The sequence below is a fragment of the Triticum urartu genome, chromosome 1A (assembly GCF_056163025.1).
Source record: "Triticum urartu cultivar PI428250 chromosome 1A, HENAU_Tu73, whole genome shotgun sequence".
NCBI lineage: Eukaryota > Viridiplantae > Streptophyta > Magnoliopsida > Poales > Poaceae > Triticum > Triticum urartu.
Window position 1 is genome coordinate 572,241,294 of NC_141873.1, and position 23,534 is coordinate 572,264,827.

At 50.3% G+C, this 23,534-nt stretch overlaps 1 protein-coding gene across 1 annotated transcript; it reads left to right on the plus strand.

Moving 5' to 3' along the window:
* The first annotated feature begins 15,973 nt into the window (after positions 1–15,973).
* LOC147992892 (uncharacterized) lies at positions 15,974–19,317 on the plus strand. Its single transcript, XM_087539171.1, has 2 exons — positions 15,974–17,401; positions 19,198–19,317. The coding sequence occupies exons 1-2, from the start codon at positions 15,974–15,976 to the stop codon at positions 19,315–19,317; spliced, it is 1,548 nt and encodes a 515-aa protein (XP_087395297.1).
* The last annotated feature ends 4,217 nt before the right edge of the window (positions 19,318–23,534 follow it).

The following is a 23,534-nucleotide window of genomic DNA, read 5'->3' on the forward strand; positions in this document are numbered from 1 at the left end:
GGTTACTGGATTCAGTTTGAGTTTGCTACTATACATTGTTATTCACAGTAATCTTCAGTTTTTCCTCTTCAGTTTGCTACTGCATTCGAGCAAGATCTATAGGCTTCCTTTGCAGATTAACTGAAGCAAGATCTATAGACTTTTCTTAAACTTGTAAATGCATGCCTTATTACTGTCCTAGTAGATTGCATTGACTGTTCCAACCAAGGTAGTATGGGTGACATCTGTACCTAAGTCTGCTTTGAAATATTCAGCTAACAACTAAGTTTGATAATTGGTGGTGTCTGGCTAGCTAGTACCCCAAATAACTATTCTGCTCTTAGTTCCATGTTACTGAAGGTGCGTTGTTTATTTAAATATAAACAACAGAAACCAACAGAATTTGAAATTCAAGTGCTCCTGAAGTGTTCCAGGATTCTGGTTTTTTGACTTGGGGATCTGTTGTTTCTAAATAAACCAGCAGAAATCAAATGCCATTGTTATTCATTAAAAAAACTAATTATTAATGAACAAGAGGAAACAAAATTTTATGTTATGTTTCATGAACTAAATAGTCCTACCTTTGAAAATATTCAGCTCAGCTTGGAGTATTACATTGTAAATCGCAGTGCTATTTTGTTGTAAGGGAAAACTATATTTAGATCGCATCAATTTGTAGTTTGTATTTTTATTTGTTCCTGATTTGAGGTTGTGGCTTTGGCATTGTTCTGCTCCTTACATCTATCACTATCGTATATGTCAAACTTGAGATCAAGCAAATAACTATTCTGGATACTCCTGTTTACTTCATGCTGAGAACTTCAGCTTTTTCAAGTTGCTGGACTATATGTTCATTGGTACTACTTGTGATGCTGCTCCTGTACTACTTGGGAATTTTGTCAACTTGTGATGCTGCTGCTGTACCCCGAGAGGCCCTTGAGTTTGCCGGAATGTCGATTAACTTCCGTTCCGGCAAATTCGGGTACTCCATATGTCCTATTTTCAGAAAAGGTCATGCTGAAATTTTTCGTGAATTTTAGCATGACTTTGCTAAAAATAGGACGTATGGGGTACTTGTGACTAATGCATGGGCCGGGGTATCTTAGTACTTAGTTAAGTAGGATCAACTGCCCCGCCATTCTTACTGCATTAAACCATAGGTGGCAATAGAGCCAAGTGATTAGGCCCAACTTAGAATTCTCGTTAGCATCGATAAACCCTAGATGATAAACCCAACATAGGTGGCAATAGAGCCAAGTGATTAGGCCCAACCTAGGGTGCCTCGGCATTGATAAACCCTAAATGATGAAAACTTAACTTGGCTTCTATAGGGTGCCTCGGTGTCGATGAGAAAATGATGTACGCTTAGGCTTTTAGGGTGCCTCGGCGTCGACAAAACCTAAATAATGAAAGCTTAGGCTTTTAGGGTGCCTCGACGTCGACAAACCCTAAATGATAAAACATTGGCTTTTAGGGTGCCTCGGTGTCGATAAGAACCTAAATGATGAAAGCTTAGGCTTTTAGGGTGCCTCAGCGTCGACAAACCCTAAATGATAAAAGCTTAGCTTTTAGGATGCCTCGGTGTCGAAAAACCCTAAATGATGTAGTTTTGAATTATGAACGTAGGATATGTCGTCATCATCATCGAACGACGAAAGTCTCCCGAGGGAGTGCGACTGGTGCCACGACGATCGAGGTCTGTGCGACATGCCTCACCTGGACGATGATCGGCGCTTCAGCATTAAGCTCGAGGAGACCTTCGAAGTTGAAACGGTACACAACGACGACAAGTGTTATTTTCATAATTAAGCATGACTTCAACTATTTCAACGTGTAATTTTCATCTTTTACAATTCGAGTATAGCTTATCCCATGCCATGCAAGACGCTATGTCTTGGAGAGGATGGATTTTGAAGACCATGAAATTTCTGAAACAAAGAAAATTCACCTAAGGACTCATCACGATGTGGACTCTGAAGTAAATCTATATAATTCTGAGAGCGTAACCCATTTTGGTTGCAAAAATTGGGAAGCATTTTGCAAGATGTATGGTTTTGATGAGGGTATGCTTATCACCATGGATCTTGGTAATCCTGACATCAACCAAGACAATATGGACATTTGGGTCCTTGTTGATACGCCTCCAGTTCTACCGCTATGTGAGATTCTCAAACATAGTTATTAGCTAATTTATATTGTTTATTTCAAAATAGTTGGCAGCTTATTTCCATTGACAGCTTATTTTTATTGTTCAAAGAATGTGCGGGAGATGGTAGACAAAACCCACTACACGAATTAACAACTTACAAGGAGAAAAATCATCTGGTCGGATTTTGTACTGACATTGAGAACTACAATATCCACAATCAAACTCCTCAACATAATGGTAAATACATGCCACTAGTGCATGTGTTCAACTACGGTAACTACCATGGAGATACCTTGATAAGATTTTTACTATTACGACATCTGTGCATCTTTTGCATACTTCTAAAACTAGTACATCATTGCTAACTATGAAGTTATTACTATGTTTTTCAACAGATAATCCCAGAGAATTGTGTGCCTCATATGATGTATCAGAAAGGTGGTCTTAATGTTTTGAACATACAGTCAGGTCATCCTACGAATCTCAACTGTCCATACGAGATTTCTAAAAAAGTGGAGACATGAAAATCAAAGGATGGAAAAAATGTATGGACAGTCGTAAGGAGCTTCTTGGAAGCAAAAGGAAGGGAAGCGCAAGAATTGGAGATAGGATGTTCTCCATTCTCCATAATGGAGAGTCAGGGTCTATATTGTTTTATGTTATTTTAGCTTAAATAGGGTATTTAGGTCCTGCCTAATACTGATGATCATGTGCTAAGAACAATTAAGTAGAGTTGGTTCGATGACTATCAAGATGATGATCGTATGACTTGTTATGAATAACGAGTAGAAGTTGTATGATGATGATTAGTAGGACTTGTTAGGATTAGTATTACTTTCGACAAACTCGATACTCGCGATCTCGAGACTTGTAATGTTTTATCTTTGTTCGGTCTTTTGAATTCGGAGACTAATATGATGAATTGTATTCGGAGACTAATCTTCTATTGTATTCGATGAATCTGCTGTTGCTGTGTGCTACTGTCTATATTCTGCCAAATAATATATTTTGTAACCTGTGCAAAAATCAGAAAAGTAAAAAAAAACCTAATATTCATACTAATGGCGCATCACTACAGAGTGCGCCATTAGTATGCCAAGTATACTAATAGCGCATGCATCCGCAGTGCGCCATTAGTGTGCTAAAGCACATGGTTAAATATGGCCCCTGGGAGGCATACTAATGGCGCATGGTGTTATATACTAATGGCGCATTGGGTGGTGCGCCATTAGTATACCAGATACTAATGGCGCACCAGTGGTGCGCCATTAGTAATAAATACTAGTGGCGTGATACTAATGGCGCACCAGTGATGCGCCATTAGTAGACAAAACTGGTGCGCCATTAGTAGGCCTTTTCCTAGTAGTGTCCCTTGGCGGCCGATGTATTGCGGCGAGCGTCATGCTCTTGGTGATGTCTTGGTTCATCTTTGCTCTTTGATGACGCTAGATACCTCCCCAAATTGTTAATCGTTCCGATCTCCCGTGGCGGGGCACGCAGTCAAGGTTCGTGCTTTTCGCACTCGTTGGTTGTGGTTGCTCCTGAGTTGTGCCGTGGGGCTCGGTATGCACGCAATGCGGTGCGTTAGGTTTCTCGCAAAGTCTCAGTATTGTGATCCTCGACAACACCCCATAACTACTTGTGTCTGCCGTGGTGATGGTCCTTTTAGTCTGCTAGCTAGGTCCCGCCCTTGTTGGGTGTCTTGTTCTTCTCTTCTCCTTGTAACCTTGTTGAACGGTTTTTGGCCCGGTTTCCCTTATAAACAGGTCAACTTGTTTTAGGTTTTCAATCCGGTTTCTCTGATAAACTGGATCACTCTCCTGGCATATTGACCACTTTGAGTAATATATTCAGGTGGATGGACTCCTCCCCCGATGATTCTCAAAAAAAAAAATTGCTCCCGCCGCCATCAGTCTTGGTAGTTAAATTTTACGGTCAAAGTTAAAGCAAGGAGATAAAGAAAGCATTACATTGTGGAATGGAGGGAGTACTGTACTTACTTGTGAGACGTGAACGTACGTCGTGGGGTTGTATGTGCACGCATGATGGCGGGAGTGTTTGTGTTTTGTTTTGTTTTACTTGGACATGCATGCTTGATAAATCTGAGAGGACAGACTAGCTACATACAAATTGGGTGGGCATACACACACACACACGAGCTGTTAGTTAAACTAACCAACACACACACACAGAGGGGGGGCATGGGTGGCCGCGAACTAGCTAGCTAGCGGCAGAGGTGGTGATGATGGTGAAGGGACACCGGCCGGAAATTTGGAAAGGGAAAGGGGGTGTGGCAATGATGTTTGCCGGGGGAAACGGGACAGACAAAATAAAAACACCCCGATGGCCTTGCGTGCTCTTGTCATCCATCCCGCAAAAAAGGATTAACGCCTAGTGGTGACACGCTTCATGGACGCGTTTCACGGACACGGATACGAAAGCCGATCATCCAACTTTATATGTTAAATGTCTGCCTTTATTAATTTAAGAAATAGCATTTTTCATCGAGCTCCCACCAAATAGTAGAGCTCGGCTATATGTAACCTTCCGCCAAATATGTCAAATAGCTTTTCGTAAAAAACTGCATGATGCCTAAAAGAACTATGTGAATAAGTTTTTTGTTTGACGGAAGGCATAGTGCTTATAGCTTGCTTCCGCCAAATCTTGTACTACTCAGTTCCATAATGTAAAACATTTTTTTACAGTAGTGTAGTCAAAGAACGTCATATATTATGGGAAGGAGGGAATAGCATTTAACGGCAAAAAGAGAGGGGAAACAATAGTGAAACAAATTGATCAGTGGCAAACTTCAAAGATGCTATCTATCAAACGCCTAATCATCTTCCACAAAACACAAATAGTAGTGCTTCCGCAGCAACAATCTTCTGTCATCCAGACGAAGCGGGGAGATGGGTATGGGGTGGCTTTTGACTCGTCATGTGGATCTCTAGACTCCCAGCAAACTCTGGCGGATTTGATTCCGGTTTGTGAAAAAACAAACAAGCGGACATGTCCGTGGACAAATACGGGTCTGCGTTGGATGGCGAAGTGCGTGCAGACAATTTTATCCTGAACGTTCACGAGCTATTTGAGGGACTGCGTTGGAGATGCCTTAAGAAAACAATACTATGATCTAGTCAGTTCTATCCCGAACGTTCATCATGCAAATTATTAGTTAAATAGCCTGGAAAATGTTTAGTCCTGCTCATATGGAGGCTCACGAGTTTTTAAAACTGATTAAAGGCTCATATATAGCTAGAGATAGAGAGTGTGTATTGTTGCTCCATGCAGTACTACAGCATGTGTTGAAAAGCGCCATAGTTAGTTAACTGTGCCATGTAGTAATTATTTTTTTTCAAAAAGGGAGGACTCCCTGGCCTTTACATCAGAACGATGCATACGGCCATCTTATTAAAGCAAATAAATAGGTTCCAACAAGGTCTCAAAGTCTCTAAACGAAAAGTAAAGAATAGCTCACACAGAGCCAAAAAGGGCTAGAAGACAAACTAGCCAAATAAAGGACGCCACAACCGGCTGGCAAAAGAGAGATAGGTAAACTAGCCAACTGGTTGAAGATATTCCGAGCTACCATCTCCCAGCGGATAGATCCAGTAACCAAACGCTCCATGGCCTCCGTCGGAGTGAGTAACGACCACGTACGGATCAATGTCGTGGCTCTGAAAATAACCTGCAAAAAATGAATGCGTGTTGTCCTGTTAAAAACCAAATCATTTCTGCAATTTCAGAGCGCCCACAACAAGGCGCATACTCCTACACGAATATGTTTCTCTAATTCGGGCTCTATCCCGTTAAGCCACGTTTCAAATGACGTGTTGATAGAACTCGGTGGAGTAATATTAAAAGTAATATATACCGTCCTCCATAATGCTTTGGCTAGCGGGCAATCAAGAAAAAGGTGCTCAAAAACTACACCTGGTAGGTCATGTCCAATTACGCTTTGTCAAGTTGTCCTTAATTAAAATAACTTATTTATGGACAAACCACATAAACACTTTGATTTTCAAAGAGACTTTGACAGCCCAAACATGTTTGGACCTAGGAATCGAGCTTGAATTGATAACATCAACATACATTGATTTAACTGTAAATACTCCAGATCTAGTAAGCTTCCAGCGTAATTCATCGGGTTGCTGAGAAAGCTGAACCTCCATCAGTCTACTTACTAGATGTAGCCATTCTTCCCAACGATTGCCCACTAACGCCCTTCTGAACTGAATATTATGGGGGATATATTGAAGTACCGTTGCAATAAAAACCTCACGTCGTTGAACGATACGATATAAGGACGGGTATTGAATGGCTAAGGGTGTCTCTCCGAGCCAAGTATCCTCCCAGAATCGCGTACTAGCACCGTTACCAACAATAAACTTCGTTCTATTAAACATGGAAAGTTTGACTTTCATAAGCCATTTTCAAAAAGGTGAATCAGTCGGCCTTACTGTCACCTGAGACAAAGTTTTGGTTCGAAGATACTTGGTACGTAGGATTTGCGCCCAAGTGGCGTCAGTCCCACTTGATAACTTCCACAACCACTTGCTGAGAAGACATCCGTTCTTAACTTCAAAATTCTCAATACCAAGACCCCCTTGGTCTTTCGGTCTATAGATGATATCCCATTTGGCTAAACGGTATTTTCTTTTTATTTCATCACCCAGCCAAAAGAATCGTGATCGATAAAAGTCCAGTATTTTCCTAACTCCAACTGGGACTTCGAAGAATGACAAAAGAAACATAGGCATACTCGTGAGAACCGAATTTATCATAATTAATCGGCCTCCGTATGACATGAGCTTGCCCTTCCAGCAACTCAGTTTCTTTTCAAATCGGTCCTCGATGCACTTCCATTCTCTGTTTGTCAACTTACGATGGTGGATTGGTATTCCTAAGTAGGTGAAAGGTAAAGCCTCCAAATCGCACCCAAACAATTGTCTATATGCCTCTTTTTCGTCATTGGCTCTACCAAAGCAGAATAACTCGCTTTTGTGAAAGTTAATCTTTAACCCGGTCAATTGTTCAAATAAGCATAACACCAGCTTCATATTTCTCGCTTTGGCCAAGTCATGCTCCATAAAGATGATTGTATTATCGGCGTACTGAAGGATGGACACACCTCCGTCAACGAGATGAGGTACCAAGCCACCCATTTGACCAGTCTCGTTAGCCCTTCCTATCAAAATTGCCAACATATCAACTACAATGTTGAACAGGATAGGGGACATCGGATCCCCTTGTCTCAGGCCCTTATGTGTCTGGAAATAATGACCTATCTCGTCATTCACTTTAATTCCAACACTCCCTTTTTCCGTATAGGATTCAACCTGGCGGCGCCAGACTTCATCAAAACCTTTCATACGCAATGCCTGTTGTAGGAATGGCCATTTTACTTTATCGTACGCTTTCTCGAAATCCACCTTAAAAACAACTCCATCCAATTTTTTCGAGTGAATTTCATGGAGCGTTTCATGAAGGACCACCATCCCTTCTAGGATGTTTCTATTCGCCATGAAAGCAGTTTGGGAATGCTGCACCGCAGAATGCGCAATCTGTGTGAGCCGATTAGTCCCAACCTTGGTGAAAATTTTGAAACTAACATTGAGAAGGCAAATCGGCCTGAACTGCTCGATTCTCACATAATCCGTTTTCTTAGGAAGCAGTGTTATTGTTCCAAAATTTAAGTGAAATAGCTGAAGCTGTCCAGAGAAAAGATCATGGAACATTGGTAGTAGATCCCCCTTAATAATGTGCCAACACTTTTTTGTAAAACTCCGCCGGAAATCCATCAGGCCCCGGAGCCTTATTATTTTTCATCTACGCTATAGCATCAAACACCTCCTTCTCCGAGAACGGTGCAACCAAAGTCTCATTATCATTAGCAGTTAGTTGAGGCACATCCTCAATCCTAGACTCATCGAGGGACACCCAACTATCCTCCAGAGGTCCAAATAACTGCCTATAATACTCTGTGATGTAAAGTTTCAGGTTATCCTGACCTACAATAGTTCCTTCATCTTGTTCAAGCTGAAAGATTCTCTTCTTTCTGTGCTTGCCATTAGCAATCAAGTGAAAAAATTGAGTGTTTGCGTCCCCCTGGACCACTCTGTGGACCTTAGCCCACAACGCCCACTTCAATTCTTCTTCGCGGAGAAGTTCTTTCAACCTCATCTCCGCATCTAGTTTATCCTGGAGCTCTGCGGCTTGCAAAATCGTGGATTCGGCTTTTATATCTAGGGATTGAATCAGAGAAAGGAGCCTCTCCTTTTCAATCTTATAAATCCCACTAAGGCGTTTAGCCCATCCCCGTAGGAAACTTCTCAAATGCCTAATCTTATTCTGCCAACGCTCGACAGAAGCCGAACCTCCTGCATCCTTAGCCCATTCCCTGGCAATCAGATCCAAGAAACCTTCTCGTTCAAACCATGCCAGCTTGAACAAAAAGGTGTTTTTGTTTCCCACGTGATTTGGCTCACCAGAGTCCACGAATAGAGGTGTGAGATCTGAAATTCCACGCGAGAGAGCCTGAACCGTTACGAGAGGGAACTTCTGTTCCCACTCAACACTCGCGAGGACTCGATCAAGCTTCTAAAACGTCGGGTTTGGCAACGCATTAGCCCAGGTAAATTTTCTACCCGACAGCTCTGTCTCTCTCAGATCCAAGCTTTCAATAATGGTATTGAACATAAACGACCATCTGCCGTCAAAATTATCATTATTCTTTTCCTCTCTCCTCCTAATGATCTTGAAGTCACCCCCAACTAAAATTGGGAGCTGCTCGGATCTGCAGATTTGAACAAGGTCTGCCAAAAACTCCGGTTTAAGTTCGGGTTGTGCGGCACCATAAACCGCCACCAGAGCCCAGTTAAACCCATCAGCTTTGGACCTGACCCGAAACTTAACTGCGAAGTCACCCATCACTACACTTCGGACTTCCAGTGAATCGCATCTCACTCCAAGCAAGATCCCACCTGATCTTCCTCGCGGAGGAAGGCAATGCCAATCAAAATCGACACCACCCGATAAAGTGTTGAGAAACTGGGGCGCAAAGTTATCCCTCCCAGTTTCGGAGAGAGCAATAAAATCTAATATATGCTCAAGAGACGCCTCAGCAACAAACCTTCTTTTAGCCAAGTCCTTCAGACCTCTGTTATTCCAAAAGATTCTTTTCATATTTCATCATGAAATTTTTTGGCAGTCCGAATCCTAGCACTCCTACGAACCGCAGAAACGGGATAAATCTTCCGCTTCCACTTACGTTTGGGTTTACTTTGGTCCTCCATCCGGTCCTCATAACCGGGCTCAGTGGGTCTAGCTACTGCATCCTCTAGAGTTACATCCTCTTCCTCAGATTCAGGAGTGGATGGTGCAAGATCCGCACAAAAATTATCGAGCACTCTGACCCCCTCGCATTAATCTCTGCATCATTCATGAGTTTTACCGCTTCTAGGTTTCGAATTGTTTCTAAAGCGCGTTCCGCTTCCAAATCTAGGAGATCATTAACTGAGTTGGAAATTTCACTATTAGTACTTCCTAGCGAAACTCCTAATTGGTTGGCATTATTAATAATCTCCTCATTAGAAAAATGCAGGACAGAATTAGACACGTTGACAGACATACCCGTAGTGACCTCAATGTCACGAAGCTTGGCCGCCCTCATAGCGCACCTCTGCTGCATGTCATCAACCTCCGGATGCTCCTAGATACTAGAACTCATCCGTCGCCCCACAGATACCGGGTCTGGGATCCCACCAAAAGCAATGACCTCCTCCCGAGAAACTGGAGGAAGCGGCGGTGGGCACCGAAGCCCCACGGACGAGTGTCTCATATCGAAGCCCTGGGCCGCCGGTAAACTAGGAGAGGGAAGCGCGGGCGCCGCCTGCCCGAGCACTCCCCCACCCCACCCCTCTGGCCAGAGGGCGTCGCCGTCCTGACTGCCGAAGGAGAAGGGGGGAGCGAGGCCATCTGCCCTAGACCCCCACCCTGCGCCATTGGAGATGTGGCCGCTCTAGCTGCTGCCGGAGAAGAGGGATCCGGGGCCACCTGCCCCGGACGGCCTCCCCCCTGGCCGGCCATCGTCAGCGTCGCCGGCGCCAGGATAAGAGGAGATGAGGTCGAGGCCACCTGCCCCGGACTCCCCCCCAGGCACAACCTCCACAGCAACCGTCATTTCCCGAAACTCGACCACTGGGAGAACGGGGGAAAGCGAAGCCACCTGAGGCGCCACCTCCCCACCCCTCCCGAAGTTGGCTGAAACGACCCAAACCGCGAAGAACTCATAGGCACCGAGGAAGCTGGTGCCGGCTCTACCCCAGGTCCGTCCCCAGGCAACTGAGCAACAGGTCCCGATCCATTGGACCTCTCTCGTCCAGCCTCATCAGTCGGTGCCCCTCTAGCACCCGTGCTGTCATCACCCTCGTGCATATCCACATCAGTCCCATTAATCGCCTCAGCAAACAGATCTGCATCCTCGAACTCAATCTCAAGAGGAAACACCTCTCCCCTATAAGTCCAGTTGACCACATCAGGGACGAACTCAATGTCCAGAACGCTCACTAGAAGTCGGGCCACCCCATGGGCGCAGGTAAAAGCCATATCCACTTTCTCAGTTTTTCCAACCATAATACCCAGACTAGCCACAACTCGAGCATCCGTCAAAGGCTCAGAGGGAGCCCCGGAAAACCGTAACCAAACCTGAGTAAGGGGCTTTCCCTTAGGCTCCACCTTCTTCCACTCATGAAATTCCAGAATGCATTTAGTGCCAGGAACTCTGCACAACCCAAAGCTCAGCAATCCTGCAAATCATCCAAAGTTGGAAAGTCAACCCTGAACACATTGTTCTCAATACTGACAAGTTCCCACTGGAAGTCACCTGGAGCCAGTTCCTGAAGTCTGTGCACAATCTGAGCCTCCGAAACCTCTCCCTGGGTAGCTTTCACAATTCCAGTGGTCAAACTCAGCGTCTCCACCGGAATCTCTCTCGCAGCCGGGGATTCAAAGAACATCAACTCAGCACAATATACTCCATACGTTGTAAGAGCCGGAACCTGATCACGCAGAAGAGGGCAACCCCCCGTGGCATGTGCTGGCTTACCACACGAATCGCACAACTCCGCCACGCACTCAGCAATGAAGTGACCCTTCTCACCACATCGATAGCATAGCATCTTCTCCTTCTTATGCGCCCACTTGGACGCTCTCTCTGAATCAGTCATGTCGCCTGCCTCAGCTGAAACTCCCATCCCAGGAACCTCCACGTTGGCCAATGCCGTCACGACCTCCATCGCCTGGCTAGGCAGCTCAGTCGTCTGAACAGGACCGACTGCCATGACAGAAGCCTCATGGCCAACAACGGCTGGTGGCGGAGGCTGTCTGCGGTACCGACCACGACCACCACGATGTCCACGGTAGCCACCTCTCTGCCGGTAGTCTGGGCCTGAAGCTCCCTCGATAAAAACCACCCGGAGGGCCGAGAAAAGGTCTCTCAGCAGAACCATCACTCTGCCAGGCAAGACCGCGACCACCTCCCGTAGATGACGATCCACGGTGTTGGCCATCCCCATAAGCATCATAACCATCATCCCCCCACTATCCTCGGGGCTGATCATTAGACTCTCCAGCAACCGCATTCTGCCTCGTCTGCGTTGGGCCCGAAAGTTTTTGTGTCGGCCTCGTAACGAAGTTAGGCGGCGGCGCGGGACGAGGCTGAACGCCGGCAGTGGCCTGGACAGCCGGCCTTGGGCCATTGGTCGAAGCATGCGCCGGAGGCCTCGGCGGAGCAGCACCGCAGCCCACAGCCGCAGTTGTCGGTGGCCTCGGCGGAGCAACTCCGCGCCCCACAGCCGAAGGTAGCACTGTAGCCAGAGCCGATGGCCTGGGTCCCTGACCGCCACGCCCGGCAGTCGGCGACGCCCCCACAGCCAGCGCCAGTCACGGGCCAGGCGGGGTCCCACGGCCTGCAGCGACCGCGGGTCTCAGCCCCGGCGGCGCGCCACGACCTATCGGCAGCACCGTTCGCTGCCCTTGTTGCCCGCCACCACGGCCAGCCGGCGCCGCCTCGGCACCCACAGGAAGCTTGGGATCGGCCGATGGATTGTTCCCCCGCCCAGCCATAGAGAGAGGAGAAATACGAGCGGCACGTCCAGGTCCGCACCGAGGGAAGCCGGGCACCGCAGTTCGCTTCCTTACCCTAGGCGGCGACAGAGAAGAGCGATCGCTCCGATCGTAATTCCTGCATGGCCCGATATGCACAGAGGTAGAGACCATATTTTCCTGGGCCACATACCCATTGAAAATCGGTCCACTAAGCCCCTCCTCAGCTCCCCCATGTTGGGCCTCATACCCACGCACGGGCTCACAGCCGGCCCGCTCATCCACGGCTCCATCACGGCCCAAGATGGCACTCAAACGTGCAGTCCTAGCCGCCCGGATCCCAGTCGCCGTGCTGGTCTCCGGCGCCGGCGGCGCTGCCTCCGATCTCCCCTTCCTCTTCTTTTTCTTACTAACAACACGAGTCCATGCATCTTGCAGGAAGAAATCTGACAAAGTTAATGGTTGGATGCATACCTTAGGTAGAGGCCCTTTCCAAGGCCAGATCGCAGTTGCCGCCGTCCTCTGGTGAATACTCTGGCGAACAACCTCCACCTTATCCTCGGGATGCATCCCAATCCGCGCCGGATCATCGCCCGGACAATGTCGTCAACCAACGTGGCCACCTCCTCTTCCGAGTACCCAGGGCTGAACGCCTCGCAGATCACGTCGGAGGGCGTTTCTTTTGGATCTTTGGCTGCAACCGAGTGACGATCCTCGACCTCCTCTTCTTCGTCATCAACAAGCACCCAAAACCTTCCTCCAATCCCTGAATTCGGTCTCGTGATTTGATGCTCCGAAGTGGTTAGATCGACTATCTCAATCTGCTCCTCCCCGCCAGAAGAAACCTGCAAGCTATCCAGCACAAGAATTTCAAAGACATCAATATGCAAACGCATACCTGCTTGAATCATCTCACCAGCATTCAGGTACCGCCCGGCCAAAATGTCGTGTTCTTCATCCCTCACCGTCATCCAACTTGAGCGCGGATGCATCTACACGAAACCATCCCGCCAGATCTCCATCCTCCGGTCATCTTGAAACGAATTCTCCAACGCACTTCATCGGACGGATTGGCGAACGGATCGTGATCCAGATCCGAGTGAGACTCGGAGGCAGCATAGCCTGGCGGCCGTGGCAGCGCCGGAGACGACGAGAAGGCAGCCGGAACCACGCCCCCAAGCGCCGGCTTGATCAGCGGAGGCGATGCCGGCGGCGGCGGCACGACCACCACCCTCTCTCCATCCCCCTCACGTGCCTGCGTGATTAGCGGAGATGATTCTGGCGGCGGCGCCCGCTCCCGCAGCTCCTCAGCAGACTCCTCGTTCACCGTGGTCGGCGGCGCGGGCGGTGGCTCCGGCATCGGCGGCTCGGTCGCCTCGGTCGCCTCGGTCGCCTCAGTCATCTCCCGCATCTCCTCAGTAATTACCTATATAGTAGTAGTACACATAGTTAGGTTGCTGTCATGCCATCCTTTTGCGTTCGTCGGTAGATGGGTGAAACGTTCGAGTGGCCTAGATAGACTGAACTGAACATGCTTAGAAGAAGGCAGGCGCTGACGTTTCATTCGTATGGCATTCAGACAAAACTTTGGGGCTATATACATTGATATAGCTCACAGGTGGAGACACTGGTTTGATAGTGACCACACGAACATAAAGATGACAAGATGATAAGGGATTAGATAGCGATCTGGGATCTGTTTTCTTAGCTCAATTTTGGAGGGCTATATAGTTCACAGGTGGAGACACTGGTTTGATAGTGACCGCACGAACATAGAGATGACAAGACGATAAGGGAACTAGCTAGATTAGATATCGATGTGGCTAGCTTAGAAGGTGCTTGGATCCAAGGGACTATTTTTAGTCTGATTAAAAATAGTCTTTTTTAGAGGCTAAAGTTCCAAGCACCCCTGACTAAAGAGAGGCTAGGATTAGTCTTGAGGATAAATTTTTTTAGTCATAGGAAACCTACTAAAATATGTATTAGCCCTCTCTCTTTTCATTTAATGCCTCTCCTTTAACACATGCGAGTTCTGGATTGGAGGGTTTGAAGGATAATAAATGCTCAATAACTTGATTTTAGTCTCTTTAGTATTTGGATCCAAGCATAGGTGAGGCTAGCAAGTTTTAGTCCCACTACTTTTAGTCATGGGACTAAAACGTATCCAAACACCCTCTTATAATTAGCTCCATTCCAAGATGAAAATGGTTGATCCAATCTACAGTACGTATCAATCATGCACGCATCCAATCCAAGGCACACGCACAAAGTAGGCGTAGGCACGTCGTCGTCCAGATTCATTCACCATCATTAGACATAAAATGATTCCGGAAGAGAAGAATTAAGGTTGAGACAATTAGGTGCCAACCGAGTGAACGGTCCCAACTGATGCTCAAATTAAATCCTGACCCAACCAACCATCCAACCTCACACAACTATATACGCATATGTACATGTGCGTCTTTATCGGGAAAAAAATGTACATGTGCGTGCATGCACGGTAATATATGACCCAAACTGGCAGCCAACACCACCCACAACCGCCGTTCGAACCGCATGTGCGGGTGACGGGATGACATGCGTGACATAAGCCATTTAACCCACGATCTGATGCTTGAATAATATGTAAGCTCAATATAAATTAACAATACTCATCCTGAGGGGTTAACGTCGTGGGGCATATGATAGCGAAATTGTTGGTTTGTTTTATCTGGACATGCATGCATGATGAATTGGAGAGGACGGGCTAGCTACAATTTGGGCGGGTACACACAACACACGACGCACCAGCTGTTAGTTAACTAACCAACACACAGAGAGAGTTTGAGAGATAGACATGGGTGGTAGCTAAAGCACACACGATGACACGACACGGCAAGCTACAGGAATTTGCTATCTAGCTTGTGGTGTTGGCCGCCTGGCCGGAGCTAGCTTAGCGGTGATGATTGAGAAGGGACACCCGCCGGAAATTTGGGAAGGGAAAGGGAAAGGGGCCGGGTGTGACCAGCCACGGGGAAGGCAGGCAATGATGTGTGCCGGGGAAAACAGGACAGACTATACACCCTCTGATGGAATGACCGGCCAATGAGATCGCCCACTGCGTGCTCTCGTGCCCTTGTCCTCCATCGTGCAAAAAGGGTTAACGGCTAGTGGTGGTGCTAATTACCAGCGCTCCATCCGTCTGATCCGAGTTTCAGTCCGTCTCGAGGACTGCATGCCGGTGAAAATGCATGCATGGCCTGGTTGCTTTGCTTTCTTCGGTCGCTCATGGCCGTGACGCTGCCACCGGCCCGCTCTATCTAATTAAGGGCATTTCTAAGAGCTTTCACCCATCAAATGACGTTATTTTTGTTGGCGGACCTACTTGTCCGTGTTGAATATATGGTTCGTGCATGTATATTGTATAGTCCGGCCTATCTTCTAGTCATTGTATAATTGAGGTTGTGGCCTACCTTGTATTCCATATATACATGCGCTATGCACCGATCAATACATCAAGTTGCATTGCCAAAATATTTGTTTCCAACATGGTATCATACCTACGATCCTAACCCTAACTCTTGCCGCCGCCGCCACGATCCCATCGCCGCCGCCGCCGTCTCCTCGCCGCCGCGCCGCCGTCCCCTGTGTGCCGCCGCCGGCTCGCGCTTCCGCCCGCAACCCGCAGCGCCGCCACCCGCCGCACCGCCATCCCTCTCGCCGCGCCGCTTCACCACGCGCCGCCGCCCTTCCCTCTCGGCCATGGCCTCCCCCGGTTCCATCGGTACCACCCGCAGCCGCCGCACCAACCCCTTCGACGGCCCCGATCCCGTCGTCATCCGTGATCTCAATATCCTCGCTCGGGTTCCCGTCGTCCTCAATCACCTCACCTCCACCTACTATGCCTGGAAGACGTACTTCTCCCTTGTGTTCCGTGAGTACAATCTCCGGGATCACATCGATGGTTCCGTGGACTCCCGCTTCATGGAGGACGATGGGGAGTGGACGTCCATCGAAGCCACTCTTATCCACTGGTTCTACACCACCATCTCGAAGGACCTCTTCCACACGGTGGTCTCCGTCGATGATGACGCTCACACCGTTTGGACTAAGCTCAACGGCCTCTTCACCGACAACGCGCTCCAACGCAAGGTTTTCTTGCACGGCGAGTTTTTTGGGTGCCAGCAGCTTGACTCGTCGGTTGAAAATTATTGCATGCGCCTCAAGAAGTTTGTCGACGAGCTCCGTGACCTCGGCGAGAAGGTCTCCAACGAGCTCCTCCTCAGCACTCTCATCGCCGGCCTGAACGAAGACTTCGGGAACGCCGCCTCCAACATCCCTCTCATCACCAACCAGACCTTCCCCAAGATCGTCGCGTACCTGAAGCGGAAGGAGAGGAGGATGCGGATGTCACGCACCCGGGCCACCCATACGGCTCTCACCGCCGGAACCCGCGGCGGTGCGCCGCCCACCGCTCCGGCTCCCCTGCCGTGGCTCGCCCAGGGGCCCCTCCATGCGCAGCCGCCGCCCGGGTTCCCATATCCCGCGCCGCCGCAGGCCCCTCCGCCGCCCCCCGCCGAGCAGCAGCAGCGCCGGGGCGGGCATCGCGGCCGAGGTGGACGCAAGCAGCAGCAGCAGCCAGCTGCCCATGGCGGGGCGCCGCGCCAGCCGCAGCACCCGCTCCCGCCGGCGCCCTGGCAGGCCGGCCAGAACCCCTGGACGGGGGTTGTTCACGCATACTCCATGCCCATACCGCGCGCCCCCGTCCCCGGTGTTTTTGGCGCCCGTCCGACCCCTCATCAGGCTCTGTACGCGGCCCCTCAGGCGTATCCGCCGGCGCCGCTCTACGGCCCCTCGGCGGCCTATGGGCTGCCTCCGGCCAGTGGGTTCGCGGCGCCGCCGCCACAGCCCCTGCCGTCGGCCCCGGCCCTCCCGACGGCACCATGGGACCCCGCGCTGCTAGCGGCCCTCCACAGCGCCCCCACGCCACAGCAGTACACTGGCGGTGGCGACTGGTACATGGACACTGGAGCCACGGCTCACATGGCCGCCAACCCCGATAACCTTCTTACCGCTCACTCTGTTCACACTGCTGCTCGCATTACCGTGGGCGACGGTTCTTCCATGCCCATCACTCATGTCGGCCATGCTGCTTTTCCTTCTAACTCCATTCCATTACATCTTTCTAACGTACTCGTTTCACCTGACTGTTGGAAATATGCCCTAGAGGCAATAATAAAAGGATTATTATTATATTTCCTTGTTCATGATAATTGTCTTTTATTCATGTTATAATTGTGTTATCCGGAAAACGTAATACATATGTGAATACATAGACACCAACATGTCCCTAGTAAGCCTCTAGTTGACTAGCTCGTTGATCAAAAGATAGTCATGGTTTCCTGACTATGAACATTGGACGTCATTGATAACGAGATCACATCATTAGGAGAATGATGTGATGGACAAGACCCAATCCTAAACATAGCACAAGATCGTATAGTTCATTTGCTAGAGTTTTTCCAATGTCAAGTATCTTTTCCTTAGACCATGAGATCATGTAACTCCCGGATGCTGTAGGAGTGCTTTGGGTGTACCAAACGTCACAACGTAACTGGGTGACTATAAAGGTATACTACGGGTATCTCCGAAAGTGTCTGTTGGGTTGACACGGATCAAGACTGGGATTTGTCACTCCGTATAACGGAGAGGTATCTCTGGGCCCACTCGGTAATGCATCATCATAATGAGCTCAAAGTGACCAAGTGTCCGGTCACGGGATCATGCATTACGGTACGAGTAAAGTGACTTGCCGGTAACGAGATTGAACGAGGTATTGAGATACCGACGATCGAATCTCGGGCAAGTAACGTACCGATTGACAAAGGGAATTGTATACGGGGTTGCTTGAATCCTCGACATCGTGGTTCATCCGATGAGATCATCGAGGAGCATGTGGGAGCCAACATGGGTATCCAGATCCCGCTGTTGGTTATTGACCGGAGAGCCGTCTCGGTCATGTCTACATGTCTCCCAAACCCGTAGGGTCTACACACTTAAGGTTCGGTGACGCTAGGGTTGTAGAGATATGAATATGCAGTAACCCGAAAGTTGTTCGGAGTCCCGGATGAGATCCCGGACGTCACGAGGAGTTCCGGAATGGTCCGAAGGTGAAGAATTATATATAGGAAGTGTAGTTTCGGCCATCGGGAGAGTTTCGGGGGTCACCGGTATTGTACCGGGACCACCGGAAGGGTCCCGGGGGTCCACCAGGTGGGGCCACCCATCCCGGAGGGCCCCATGGGCTAAAGTGGGGAGGGGAACCAGCCCATAGTGGGCTGGTGCGCCCCCCTTGGCCCACCCCATGCGCCTTGGGTTGGGAACCCTAGGGTGGAGGGCGCCCCACCTGGCTTGGGGGGCACTCCACCCCTTGGGATCTCCTAGGGCCGGCGCACCCCCTAGGGGGCCTATATAAAGGGGGAGGGAGGGGCAGCCACACCCTTGAGTCTTGGCACCTCCCTCTCCCCTGCTACACCTCTCCCTCTCGTAGTAGAACGGCGAAGCCCTGCTGCGGTGACCCCTGCATCCACCACCACGCCGTCGTGCTGCTGGATCTTCATCAACCTCTCCTTCCCCTTGCTGGATCAAGAAGGAGGAGACGTCACGCTGACCGTACGTGTGTTGAACGCGGAGGTGCCGTCCGTTCGGCGCTAGGATCTCCGTTGATTTGGATCACGTCGAGTACGACTTCCTCATCCCCGTTCTTTGAACGCTTCCGCGCGTGATCTACAAAGGTATGTAGATGCAATCCGATCACTCGTTGCTAGATGAACTCATAGATGGATCTTGGTGAAACCATAGGAAATTTTTTGTTTTCTGCAACGTTCCCCAACACTGACATCATTAAAAATCTTGTTTCTGTTCGTTCTCTTACATGTGAAAATCCTTTCACCATTGAATTTGACATGTTTGGCTTTTCTGTTAAGGATGCCCGTACCCGTATGGTGCTCCACCGATGTGACAGCCCCGACAATCTCTACCCGGTCCACTCATCCACATCCTCCGTCGCTGCACCCATGGCGCTCTCCGCTGGAGTGGACCTTTAGCATGCTCGTCTTGGTCATCCCAACACTGCCATCCTTCGTCATATTCTTCGCAGTTTTTCATTCACGTGTAATAAGATCGACGATCACACTTGTCATGCTTGTCGTCTCGGCAAACATACTCGTTTACCCTTTAGCACTTCCTCGCATGTTGCTTCATACCCATTTGAGTTAATTCATAGTGATGTTTGGACCTCTCCTGTTGCAAGTAACACGGGCTATCTCTATTATCTAGTTATTCTTGATGATTTTTCGCACTATGTGTGGACCTTCCCATTGCGACGAAAGTCAGATTCTGTTGCCCTCTCACCGCATTCTACTCCTATGTCTCCACGTAGTTTGGTCGCCCCATTCATGCGTTGCAAACAGACAACGGGAAGGAGTTCGATAATCTTGCAATCCGCAAACTTCTCGCCACACACGGCATGATTTTTCGTCTCACTTGCTCGTACACTTCGCAACAAAATGGCCGCGCTGAGCGCGTGCTTCGCACTCTTAATGACTGCGTTCGCACCCTCCTCTTTCACGCCAACGTGCCACCACGTTTCTGGCCTGACGCGCTCGCCAGCGCATCACTACTCCTCAACATCCGTCCCTGTCGCACTCGCGGGAATTTTGCTCCTCATCATCTTTTGTTCGGCACGCCACCTTCCTACACCGAGCTTCGCATTTTTGGTTGCTTGTGCTACCCTAGCATCGCTTCCACTACTCCTCATAAGCTCGCACCACGGTCCGTGGCCTGTATTTTTCTTGGCTATCCCCCCAACACCAAAGGCTACCGCTGCTATGATCCTATCTCACATCGGGTCATCACTTCCCGACACGTTTACTTTGATGAGATGGTTTTTCCGTTTCAGCAGGTACCTTCGGATGTTGCGGCCTTGCCCGCTCCTGGTGACGGCCGCTCGAGCGCTTCTCTCGGGCCGCCTCCTGGCTTTGAGGATGCCCCCCGTGCCCCGGGTCGAGTTCCTCCCCGGCCGGTTTCCTTAGGGGCTGCACCCCTCCCGGCGCCTGCGACGCCCCCTGCGCCACCATCGGCGCGGGCCTCCTCGGCGCCCCCCGCGCCCTCGCCTGCGGCCTCGCCCGCGGCGGCCTCGCCTGCGGCCTCACCCGCGGCCTCACCCGCGGCATCAGTGGCGGCGGGCTCTTCTTTGTCTTCGCTCGTCGCCCAGACTCGCTGCCCCGCCCGATGACTCGCTCTCGGGCCGGTACCTTTCGCCCGAGTACACGGTACACCAGCGATGAGTATCTTCTCGCCGCTTCCGTCTCCGAGCCGTCCCCTCTCCCATCGTCAGCTCGAGCCGCCCTTCAGGGCCCTCATTAGCTCGCTGCGATGCAGGAAGAGTTCGATGCGCTCCAACGGAAGCGCACCTGGCAGCTTGTCCCTCGGCCACCTTGTGCCAACATCATCATGGGAAAGTGGGTCTTTCGGTATAAGACTCATCCCGACGGGACTCTCAAGCGCTACAAAGCTCGCTGGGTGGTTCGAGGCTTTCGGCAACGTGCGGGCGTGGACTTCACCGACACTTTTGCTCCGGTTGTTAAACCGGGCACGATCCACACCATGCTTCAGCTGGCCGTTTCCCGAGCTTGGCCTGTGCATCAGTTGGACGTCTCCAACGCCTTTTTGCACGGCCACCTCGCCGAGCGGGTGTTCTGTGAGCAGCCCACCGGCTTCATCGATGCCACACATTCGGACCATGTGTGCTTGCTCTCCCGTTCTCTTTACGGGTTGAAGCAGGCACCTCGGGCCTGGTACCAGCGCATCGCTGCCTTCCTGCAAACGCTCGGATTTACATCGACCCGCTCCGACGCGTCCCTCTTCGTGTACCATCACGGGGTTGACACGGCCTACTTGTTGCTGTACGTCGACGACATCATCCTGACGGCATCCACTGTCGCGCTTCTCCAGCGGCTTACTGCTTGTCTTTGCGATGAGTTTGCCCTGAAGGACTTGGGGCCCCTCCACTACTTCCTCGACATTGAGGTGGTTCGACGGCCAGATGGGTTCTTTCTGCACCAGCAGCGTTAGCCCATGAGCTTCTCGATCGTGCCGGCATGCTTAACTGCAAGCCTGCTCCCACGCCTGTTGACACCAAGGCCAAGGTTTCAGCTCTGGAGGGCTCTCCCGCATCCGACGCGGCCTTCTATCGCTCCATTGTGGGTGCCTTGCAGTACCTCACTCTGACGCGCCCCGACTTGCAGTATGCCGTTCAGCAGGTCTGTCTTCACATGCATGCTCCGCGTGACTCTCACTGGACCTTGGTGAAGCGTATCCTCCGTTACATACGCGGCACTCCATCCATGGGACTTACACTGACGGCCTCCGCCTCTACCGACCTCGTCGCCTACTCTGATGTGGACTGGGCTGGCTGCCCGGACACACGGCGCTCCACTTCGGGGTACTGTGTCTACCTTGGGCCGTCTCTGATCTCTTGGTCTTCCAAGCGACAGCCCACAGTCTCTCGTTCCAGTGCCGAGGCAGAGTATCGGGCAGTGGCTAACGCCGTTGCCGAATGCTCTTGGCTTCGTCAGCTGCTCCAGGAGTTGCTTTGTGATGTTCACAAGGCCACACTCGTCTAATGCGACAACGTCTCCGTCGTGTACCTCTCCGCCAACCCGGTCCACCATCGACGAACGAAGCACATTGAGCTCGACATACACTTTGTTCGTGAGCAGGTGGCCCTTGGGCGCATCCGGGTCCTCCACGTCCCGACGGCGCAACAGTTTGCCGATGTTATGACAAAAGGACTGCCTACTTCTGTTTTCGAGGAGCTCAGGTCCAGTCTTTGCGTCTCCGGCGACGCTTCGACGGCGGGGGGTGTTGAATATATGGTTTGTGCATGTATATTGTATAGTCCGGCCCACCTCCTAGTCATTGTATAGTTGAGGTTGTGGCCCACATTGTACTCCATATATACGTGCGCTATGCGCCGATCAATACATCGAGTTGCATTGCCAAAATATTCGTTTCCAACAGTCCGGATACCCAACGGTGTTCCTCAATTGTCCGAACATTCAAACATAGTCATACATGCTAGCAACATTCAAACATAGCAAATCTACCTTAATTTAAACTATATTTAAATATAGCTGAACTAATGGACGACCGCGTAGCCAAAGTGGAGGCGAAGCTCGAAGGATTTGGGGCGGCCACCGCTCTCATCGTTGTCGTCTAACCCGTTCCCAGTCATCATCTGGGCAACATCTGAAATTGGATGGAGGGGAGCTTTCTCATATGAGGGATTCTGCCTTGGCGATGCGTCATGCTCGGAGCCCATGATACCCTTCTCGAGCGCGACGTTGCCCTCCTCCGTGGTCTAGGAACCGTGGGATGTTGGGGAATGTAGTAATTTCAAAAAAATTCCTACGCACACGCAAGATCATGGTGATGCATAGCAACGAGAGGGGAGAGTGTTGTCTACGTACCCTCGTAGACCGAAGCGGAAGCGTTGATGCAACATAGAGGAAGTAGTCGTACGTCTTCCCGGTCCAACCGATCCAAGCACCGTTACTCCGGCACCTCCGAGTTCTTGGCACACGTTCAGCTCAATGACGCTCCCCGGGCTCCGATCCAGCAAAGCTTCGGGGAGGAGTTCCGTTAGCACGACGGCGTGGTGACGATCTTGATGTTCAACCATCGCAGGGCTTCGCCTAAGCACTGCTACAATATGACCGAGGTGGAATATGGTGGAGGAGGGCACCGCACACGGCTAAGGAACGATCACGAAGATCAACTTGTGTGTCTATGGGGTGCCCCCTGCCCCCGTATATAAAGGAGTGGAGGAGGGGAGGGCCGACCCTCTCTATGGCGCGCCCTAGGGGAGTCCTACTCCCACCGGGAGTAGGATTCCCCCTTTCCTAGTCCAACTAGGAGTCCTTCCATGTAGTAGGAGTAGGAGACAAGGAAGGGGAAGAGGGAAGAGAAGGAAGGAGGGGGCGCTGCCCCTCCCCTTAGTCCAATTCGGACTAGTCAATGGGGGGCGCGCGGCCTGCCTCTTCCTCTCCCCTAAAGCCCAATAAGGCCCATATACTTCTTCCCTCGTATTCCCGTAACTCCCCGGTACTCCAAAAAATATCCGAACCACTCGGAACCTTTCCGATGTCCGAATATAGTCGTCCAATATATCGATCTTTACGTCTCGACCATTTCGAGACTCCTCGTCATGTCCCCGATCTCATCCGGGACTCCGAACTCCTTCGGTACATTAAAACTCATA